This window comes from Phoenix dactylifera, unplaced genomic scaffold, assembly GCF_009389715.1.
Source record: "Phoenix dactylifera cultivar Barhee BC4 unplaced genomic scaffold, palm_55x_up_171113_PBpolish2nd_filt_p 000026F, whole genome shotgun sequence".
Taxonomy (NCBI): domain Eukaryota; kingdom Viridiplantae; phylum Streptophyta; class Magnoliopsida; order Arecales; family Arecaceae; genus Phoenix; species Phoenix dactylifera.
In genome coordinates this window covers 2,814,155-2,823,514 of record NW_024067667.1, presented here as the reverse complement: position 1 = coordinate 2,823,514, position 9,360 = coordinate 2,814,155, and the positions used below count along the sequence as shown (strand labels likewise).

Sequence of the window (9,360 nt, the reverse complement as noted above, 5' to 3'; positions counted from 1 at the left end):
TCCATCAACAGGCTCCCCCAGCTTTCTCCGCGTGAGCAGGAGATCTTCGATACCATCCGCAGCCTTGGGGACGGGATTTTGCTGAACGGCCTCATTGGCGAGGACGCCCTGGTGAACGTGGGCTTGAGCTCGGCACGTCCTCAGGGTAAGGATAGTTACAGCAACTTCTTATTTCCTTATTGTTCTAATGTTCTAATTTTGCTCATCTTTGCAGACATCGCAAAAATGGTGACCAAGAGCGAAGTCCTTTACGCCCGCTTCCAGAAGAGGGCGGCCGAACTCTCAGGAGAACCGACCGAGCCGAGGAAGAAAGCAAAGACCTCGGCGAAGACCTCGACGACCACAACCGTTGAGGCGCGCGCTTCTCGCCCCGTGCGCCCTGAGGCTGGTCGGGGAGAGGGCGTGGGCTCTGGCGGAGCCACGATGGCACCTCCGTGTCCGGTGCCGATTTCGCAAGTCCCTGGTCGGCGGGAAGCTCCAAATTCCGACCAGGGAGGGAGGACCTCAACAGATCTGGCGCTCGCACGCCCTACCTCTACCACGCAGCGGTCCGGTCAGCCGTCTACTCGACCCCAATTCCCCAGCTCTGAGCCGGGGAATAGCCAAGAAGCAACGGGGTCGGCCGCACCCAGGCCAGCTGAGGCCGGTCTGGCGGGTTCTTCGGGTCCTCAGGAGCGGGTGCCTTACGCTCCTGGATGGGCTGTTTTCGAGGGCGACTCGGCCCTCGATAATGCACAAGTGGCGCGCGAAGTTCTTCGGGTCGCGCTGCTCCCGGCCGACCAGGCCAAAATTCGGTCCATGAACTACGGCGAGTTCATGGACTCCGCTATTTGCTCTTCCATCCGAGTAAGTCAGCTTTTATCTCTGTGCAAATTTGTGTTTCGGCTTAAAACTGTTTCTTACATGTCCCTCTTGCAGCGCCTCCACGAGACCGAGACGATGATTCACATCATCCAGGACTATCGGGACCGGGCCCGAAGGCATCAAAGGGGGCGCGAGGAGGCCGAAACAAAGTTCCTCGCGTCTGAGGCCGAGCAGAAAGTGCTTCAAGCGAAGCTAGGGGCGGCCGAAGACGAGGTTCGGACTCTGTTCGCCGAACTTGAAGAGGAGAAGGGCGCGCACTCTTTGACTAGGTCCGAAGTGCGCGCCGCGGAGGCCCGCCGGACGGAGGCCGAATCGTCGCTCGCTATACGCGAGCAGGAGGTGGGGGAGGCTCGAATAAAGGTCCGAGATCTCGAGATCCATCTACTTGACGTGCAATCTCTGCTCGCGGATCGCGAAAAAGAAATAAAGATTTTGGAGCGGAAGGCCGCCTACCATGAGGCTCGGGAGAAGGAGGCCCGGGAGCAGTCCCAGGACGCCGTCAAGCTCTTCCGTGAATCGGAAGAGTTTCGCAACTTGATGGAAGAGGAAGGCGTCAATGGTCTCATCCAGGGCTTCAAGGACTTCCGCAATCAGTTGCGGCGACTTCTCCCAGATTTCGACCTTAGCCTGCTTCAACCAGGCGCTAGGGTCGAAAACCCAGAAGCGGAGGCGGAGGTAGAGGTTCCAACCTCTGGCGGGACCGACCAGGAGGGTCAAGCTGAAGAAGGCGAGATCGTTCTCGAGGTCACCGAGGCAGCTCCTAAAGCCACCGTGGGGGCCTCGGCCGCAGTAGAGCCAGCTGTTCCTGAAGTCGCCGGGCCTGAGCCCTTGGTGTAGTTTTCCCTTTTTCCTATCTTCTTTTTCCTTTTTGTAAGCCGGAGCGGCCTCTATACTTTGTTAAGGCCAGGTCCGAGCTCTTGTACTAGGCCTCCGGGCTTTTTGAAATGAATATTCATGTGTGGAAACTTGTCTATTGTAGCTCAAGTTTCTCTGCTCGGATCTATTTTGGGTTCCGAGGATATGGGCTCTAGGGCCTGAGCTTAAGTTTTGGCTTGCCGAGCTCCATTGCTCGGTTCTTCGACCAATGGTATAGCAACGCATAGATAATGTAAAAAATATTAAATAAATGGGTATCTTGTACCGTATGCGTCCATGCGCCGAGGCGACTGAGGACACTTCTCTGCTCGGACTCCGTTCTTCGAGGACGTTGGCAGAGAAATCCAGAAGCAGAATAGATAATGTAAAAAACATTAAATAAATGGGTACCTTGTACCGTATGCGTCCATGCGCCGAGGCGACTGAGGACACTTCTCTGCTCGGACTCCGTTCTTCGAGGACGTCGGCAGAGAAATCCAGAAGCAGAATAGATAATGTAAAAAACATTAAATAAATGGGTACCTTGTATCGTATGCGTCCATGCGCCGAGGCGACTGAGGACACTTCTCTGCTCGGACTCCGTTCTTCGAGGACGTCGGCAGAGAAATCCAGAAGCAGAATAGATAATGTAAAAAACATTAAATAAATGGGTACCTTGTACCGTATACGTCCTTGCGCCGAGGCGACTGAAGACGCTTCTCTGCTCGGACTCCGTTCTTCGAGGACGTCGGCAGAGAAATCCAGAAGCAGAATGGGTACCTTGTACCGTATGCGTCCTTGCGCCAAGGCGACTGAGGACACTTCTCTGCTCGGACTCCGTTCTTCGAGGATGTCGGCAGAGAAATCCAGAAGCAGAATGGGTACCTTGTACCGTATGCGTCCTTGCGCCGAGGCGACTGAAGACGCTTCTCTGCTCGGACTCCGTTCTTCGAGGACGTCGGCAGAGAAATCCAGAAGCAGAATGGGTACCTTGTACCGTATGCGTCCTTGCGCCGAGGCGATTGAAGACGCTTCTCTGCTCGGACTCCGTTCTTCGAGGACGTCGGCAGAGAAATCCAGAAGCAGAATAGATAATGTAAAAAATATTAAATAAATGGGTACCTTGTACCGTATGCGTCCTTGCGCCGAGGCGACTGAAGACGCTTCTCTGCTCGGACTCCGTTCTTCGAGGACGTCGGCAGAGAAATCCAAAAATGGAATAGCGGGCCGAGCTCGTTGGCTGAAGCCGGTAAAGAATGAGCCGAGCTCGCTTGGCCAATAAAGACAACATCCCAACGTATCGGGGCATCCCGATGAACCGGGGCATCTCGGCCGAGGTCGGGGTAGGAGCACGAGCCGAGCTCGTCCGGTCAGAGGACCGCTACTCAATAGTCGATGGAGCACGAGCCGAGCTCGTCCGGTCAGAGGACCGCTACTCAATAGTCGATGGAGCACGAGCCGAGCTCGTCCGGTCAGAGGACCGCTACTCAATAGTCGATGGAGCACGAGCCGAGCTCGTCCGGTCAGAGAGGACCGCAACTCAATAATCGATGGAGCACGAGCCGAGCTCGTCCGGTCAGAGAGGACCGCTACTCAATAATCGATGGAGCACGAGCTGAGCTCGTCCGGTCAGAGAGGACCGCTACTCAATAATCGATGGAGCACGAGCCGAGCTCGTCCGGTCAGAGGACCGCTACTCAATAATCGATGGAGCACGAGCCGAGCTCGTCCGGTCAGAGAGGACCGCTACTCAATAATCGATGGAGCACGAGCCGAGCTCGTCCGGTCAGAGAGGACCGCTACTCAATAATCGATGGAGCACGAGCCGAGCTCGTCCGGTCAGAGGACCGCTACCCAATAGTCGATGGAGTACGAGCCGAGCTCGTCCATGGAGAGCGCACCATAAACTCATGGACATCTTCAGGGAGTCCACGCAGGTACTCCATCATCCCGAGGTATCAGGGCATCCCAACCGTGGTTAGGGAAGAATAAACCTGATGCCATGAGATAATCAAGAAAATTGGTGAGCTCGGAATAAGTTCGTAATCCATCAGTTTACCGTGAAATGAAATTTATAGAGTGAAATTCATAAGATGAAATTTAATGGTTGAATAATGAGGGACCCCTTAGGGTTCTACTGGTGGTACACGCGGAGATTTTCAGAGCTCCAGCTCCGCAGAATGGGAGTCCCATCTAGAGACTCCAATTGATAAGCTCCGGGTCGGCGAATGCGTGTGACTCGGTATGGTCCTTCCCAATTCGGGACCAGCTTCCCTCGCTCAGTTGGTCGGGAGGTTTCAGCTCTTCTTAGGACAAGGTCCCCTGGTCTGAAAGATTTGACTTTGACCTTGGCGTTGTAGTACTGAGCTGTCTTTTGTTGGTACCTCGCCATACGCACTCGGGCGACCTCTCTTGTTTCCTCGATCAAGTCGAGGTTGCCTCTGAGCTGCGAAGAGTTGGAGCTAGCATCGTGGTGCTCGACTCTTGGAGAGGGGAGCCCAATCTCTAGTGGAATGACGGCCTCCGTCCCATATGTCAGGTTGAAGGGAGTCTCGCCGGTGGGGACGCGGAACGTAGTCCGGTAAGCCCACAGGACATTGTATAGGTCTTCGACCCATTGTCCTTTGGATTTGTCGAGCCTGGTTTTGAGACCATGCAAAATAGTACGATTTGTTACCTCGGTTTCTCCGTTTGTCTGAGGATGCGCGACCGAGGTGAAGCGGTGGTCAATGCCAAGCTCGGAGCAGAACTCTCTGAAATGGATGTTGTCGAACTGGCGACCGTTGTCAGAGATAAGGATGCGAGGAAGCCCGAATCTGCAAATGATGGACTTCCAAACGAAATCCCGCATCTTCTGCTCGGTTATCCGGGCGAGGGGCTCAGCTTCCACCCACTTAGTGAAGTAGTCGATGGAGACGACCAGGAACTTCCTTTGCCCGGTGGCCAGAGGAAATGGCCCGAGGATGTCAATTCCCCACTGGGCAAAAGGCCAAGGGGAGCTGATAGAAGTCAAAAGAGCCGAGGGCCGGCGTTGAACGTTGGCGTTCCTTTGGCACCGGTCGCATCTCTTGACGAAATCCATAGCATCCTTCTAGAGTGTCGGCCAATAATACCCTTGGCGCAGAATTTTATGGGCCAAGGCTCGTCCTCCCAGATGGTTTCCACAAATTCCTTCGTGGACTTCGCGCAGGGCATAATTAGCTTCCGTTGGGCGAAGGCATCTGAGAAGGGGAGAGGTGAAGGATTTCCGATAGAGCTTTCCCTCGTATAGTATGTATCGGGTGGCGAGGCGCTTGATTCGGCGAGTCTCTCGTACATCAGCAGGGAGAGTTTCGTCTTGCAGATAGCTGATGAGTCCATCCATCCAGCTTGGCTCGAGCTCGGTGCAGAGGGTCTGCTCGGTCTCGTCCGTGCTGGGCTTTTGGAGATATTCCAGGACTGCCCCTTTGGGAAGCTCGCTCATGCGAGAGGACGCCAGCTTTGATAGCTGGTCGGCCCTGAGATTCTCCGACCTGGCAATATGTTGAATGTGGAAAGAGTCCAAGGTCGAGGCGAGATCCCGTACCTTCTGGAGATACTTCTGCATGGTCGGGTCTCTAGCTTCGAAGTCGCCCACAATTTGGTTGACGACGAGCTGAGAATCACTGAAGGCCTTCAAGTCCTTCACTCCTAGCTCTTTGGCTAGCTTAAGCCCGGCGACGAGCGCTTCATACTCCGCCATATTATTGGAAGCAGGAAACTCGAGGCGCAGGGCCTGCTTGGCGACCACCCCCTCCGGGCTGGTGAGAATAAATCCTGCTCCACTACCCCCCGAGTTTGAAGAGCCATCGACATGTAGAGCCCATGTAAAACTCGGGGTCTGCTCCAGCGGTGGCTCAGGTTCAGGCTTGACCTCATCTGGTATAGTGCACTCGGCCATAAAGTCTGCGAGTGCTTGTGCTTTGATCGCCTGTCTGGGCCGGTACTCAATGTCGAATTCTCCGAGCTCAATGGCCCATTTAGTGATCCGACCCGCACGATCCGATCTTTGCAGGATCTGCTTGATCGGCTGGTCAGTCAGCACAGCCACTGTGTGAGCTTGGAAGTAGGGTCGGAGCCTCCGAGCTGAGATGACCAAAGCATAGGCGGTCTTCTCAAGCTTGGAGTATCGGGTCTCAGCATCCCTTAAGACCCGGCTGGTGTAATACACCGGTTTCTGAAGTTTCCCCTCCTCTCGGACCAGGACCGAGCTTACTGCTACAGGGGAGACAGCTAAATACAAGTAGAGGAGCTCACCCTGTTGAGGCTTCGTGAGTAGGGGAGGGGAAGCCAGCAGGTGCTTGAGCTCTTCAAAAGATTGCTGGCACTCGTCCGACCACAAAAAGTTCTTCGGCTTCTTGAGGGCTACAAAGAATGGAAGGCAGCACTCGGCCGAGCGGGAGATAAACCTCCCGAGGGCTGCTACTCGGCCCGTGAGCCGCTGTACCTCCTTGATCGTCCTGGGAGGCGTCATTCTTTGGAGGGCTCGGATCTTCTCTGGATTGGCCTCGATTCCTCGTTGTGTAATGATGAAGCCGAGGAATTTGCCGGAGGTGACCCCGAATGCACATTTAGCTGGGTTGAGCTTCATCTGGTACTTTCGGAGTGTGGAGAATGCTTCATTGAGGTCGGCTATGTGGTCTTGCGCCGCCTTGCTTTTCACCAGCATGTCATCCACGTAGACCTCCATGTTTCGGCCTATTTGGTCTTTGAAGATCCGGCTGACCAGCCTTTGATAAGTCGCCCCGGCATTTTTTAGACCGAATGGCATCACTTTGTAGCAGTAGGTTCCCCCGTCGGTGATGAAGGCTGTCTTTTCCTCGTCTTCTGGCGCCATGCGGATCTGGTTATATCCGGAAAAGGCGTCCATGAATGCCAGCAGCTCGTGACCCGAGGTGGAGTCCACGAGCTGGTCTATGCTGGAAAGTGGAAAGCTGTCCTTCGGGCAGGCTTTATTCAGGTCGGTGTAGTCCACGCACATACGCCACTTTCCGCTAGCTTTTTTGACGAGGACCACATTGGCGAGCCATTCCGGGTAGGATATCTCCCGGATGAAGCCGGCTTCAAGGAGCTTACCGACCTCCTCGGCTGCTGCTCGTTGTCGTTCAGGGGCGGCGCCTCACTTCTTTTGTCGCACGGGCTTGCAGGTCGGCTTTACCTGAAGCCGGTGGACCATGACCTCCGGGTTTATTCCCGGCATGTCTATAGGCGACCAGGCGAAGACATCCATATTGTCCCGTAGGAAGTTGACGAGGCGACTCCTCCCGTTTTCGCCAAGGCCAGAGCCGATCTGCACGGTTAGCTCGGGAAAGTTCTCTCGCAAGGGAACTTGAATTAACAACTCACCAAGCTCTACCCGCTCTTTCTGGGGGTTGACCCGTGCCTCCATAGCTTCAGTTGAGGGCTGGTCAGTCGTTGGGGCGGGCACCTCGGCTGGTCGTCTTGCCTCGTGGGTCGCTAGGTAGCATCGCCTTGCCACCATTTGGTCCCCTCGGACTTCACCGACTCCCTGGCTGGTGGGGAATCGCATCAGTAGGTGGTGAGTTGAGACCGCTGCTCGGAGGGCATTGAGTCCTGGCCTTCCAAGGATGGCGTTGTAAACCGAGGGCAGGCGTATCACAAGGAAGCTCATACCCATGGTACTTTCACAAGGGGCGAGCCCGGCTGTGACCAGAAGGTCGATCTCGCCCTCTACTGGGACTGAATCCCCAGTGAATCCAACTAGCGGAGCATTCATCCTCCGTAGCTGTTCTTTTGTCATCCCCATTTTACAATAAGCATCAAAATACAAAACATTCGCCGAGCTTCCATTATCAACCAGGATGCGTTTTACATCAAATTTATTTATGATCATGGAGATGACCATGGCATCATCATGGGGAGTTTCGACTCCTTCTAGATCGTCATCTGAGAAGGAGATAGCTTCAGATGTGCGCGGGCGCTTCGAGGAGGCTCCTTCCCCTGAGGCTTCTCCAGCCGAGGTCCCTCCTCGGATAGTGTTGATGACGCCGGCGATGGGCCTGTTGGCATTGGAACCTTCAGGCGGTGCTGCTCCTTCGGCTGGCTTCTTCCCTTCGCGCCGGCCTTGCACAAACCGATCGAGCACCCCTCGGCGAATGAGCGCTTCGATCTCATTTCGGAGCTGATAACAATCCTCGGTATCATGGCCGTGATCCCGGTGAAAACGGCAATACTTCCGGAGATCACGCCGGATTCTGGTGTCTGACTTTGGAGGGGGGAGCCGGATGCAATCCCGATTCTCAATCTCCATGAGGATTTCAGCCCGAGGAGCATTAAGGGAAGTATACTTTTCATACCTCCCTTCAGGTGCACGGGCCTGCAATGGGAACCTTGGGCGGAGTGACCTCTGCTGCGACGGTCCTCTCAACCGGGGTGGACTCTTCGGGCGGGGCGGATTCTTAGCTCGTCGTGGAGACGAGCTTCTGGGTCGGCCGCGTTCCTCGCGGCGCCTCTTCTTGGGATTCTGCTCGGTCCCGCCCCGCCTGACGGCCACGGCTTCCTCAGCCTTGGCGTACTTCCGGGCCCGAGCGAACATTTCTGTAAGGTCCGCTGGGAAATTCTTCTCAATCGAGAAGAGGAATCTGTAGGACCGGGCTCCAGTCTTCAGCGCCGACATGGCGATTGACTGGTCAAGCTCCCGGACTTCCCATGTTGCGGCGGTGAACCGGTCAAGATATTCCCTCAAGGACTCTCCCTCCTTTTGTTTGATGTCGAGGAGGGAGTCGGATGTCCGCCGCTGAGGCTGGCTAGCGGCGAAGTTGCCGGCAAACTGTCTGCCGAGCTGCTCGAAGGAGGAGACAGTACTTGGCTTCAGCCCGGTGAACCAAAGCCGGGCTGGTCCTCGGAGTGTCGCTGGGAAAGCCTTGCACATCATGGCTTCCGAGGCTCCTTGTAGGGCCATTAAGACCCGGTAACTCTCTAGGTGGTCAAAGGGATCTGCCTTGCCGTTGTAAGGCTCCACTTGGGGCATCTTGAACCGGAGGGGAACCGGTTCATCTTCAATCTCCTGGGAGAAGGGCGACTTCGTATTGAACTCGAAGTCGCCGTTACATCCCGATTTTCTCCCGTGGAGTGCCTGGATTTGGCGCTCCAGCTTTTCGACCTTCTTGTCGAGTCCATCACTCTGGAGGATCGCTACAGCGGTTCCTCCGGGTGCAGGTTGCCCTGGAACCGACTCAGCTTCTGAAGGCTGTGGCCAGCCTCCGTGATCTCTGACTGGGTGCTCTCTCCAGAGGGAGGCCTGGACTTGAGGGTCCTGACCTCGAAGAGGAAGCCCGCTTGTAGGGGGCTCCGGTTGAACTGGAGCCGGGGGAGGCGGTGTTGCTGGGATGCCCCTGGGTTGCAAGCTTTGGACGGCGGTAGCCAACGCCTGCACTTGTTGCACCAGGGCATCAAATTGTTCCGGTTGAACTTGAGGTGCTGGCTCAACCGGGGGTGGTGAGTTCCGAACGGAACATTCTGGGCTTGGTGGAGGACGTCGAGAGGCGTTGGAAGCCCCTTTGCTTCTTAGCTTTATGGTAGCGAACTCGGGCCCTTCCTCTAGCGCCAACTGTTGCTGGAAATTGGACCCGGGGGCCGCCGCGAAGCCGGGGAAGGAGGAGC

General features: G+C 55.7%; 1 protein-coding gene across 1 annotated transcript; it reads left to right on the top strand.

Annotated features, from left to right (window-relative positions):
* The first annotated feature begins 238 nt into the window (after positions 1-238).
* Positions 239-1,701, top strand: LOC120104577. The gene is made up of 3 exons (XM_039115918.1): positions 239-846; positions 919-1,254; positions 1,435-1,701. The coding sequence occupies exons 1-3, from the start codon at positions 424-426 to the stop codon at positions 1,699-1,701; spliced, it is 1,026 nt and encodes a 341-aa protein (XP_038971846.1). The 5' UTR covers positions 239-423.
* The last annotated feature ends 7,659 nt before the right edge of the window (positions 1,702-9,360 follow it).

Bases quoted from the DNA above. Each gene is read 5' to 3' on its own strand.
- LOC120104577 (XM_039115918.1), top strand. From the start codon at position 424: ATGGCACCTCCGTGTCCGGTGCCGATTTCGCAAGTCCCTGGTCGGCGG. The intron at 847-918 runs GTAAGTCAGCTT...TCCCTCTTGCAG, and splicing joins CTATTTGCTCTTCCATCCGA to CGCCTCCACGAGACCGAGAC. The intron at 1,255-1,434 runs GTGCAATCTCTG...GGTCTCATCCAG, and splicing joins TCGAGATCCATCTACTTGAC to GGCTTCAAGGACTTCCGCAA.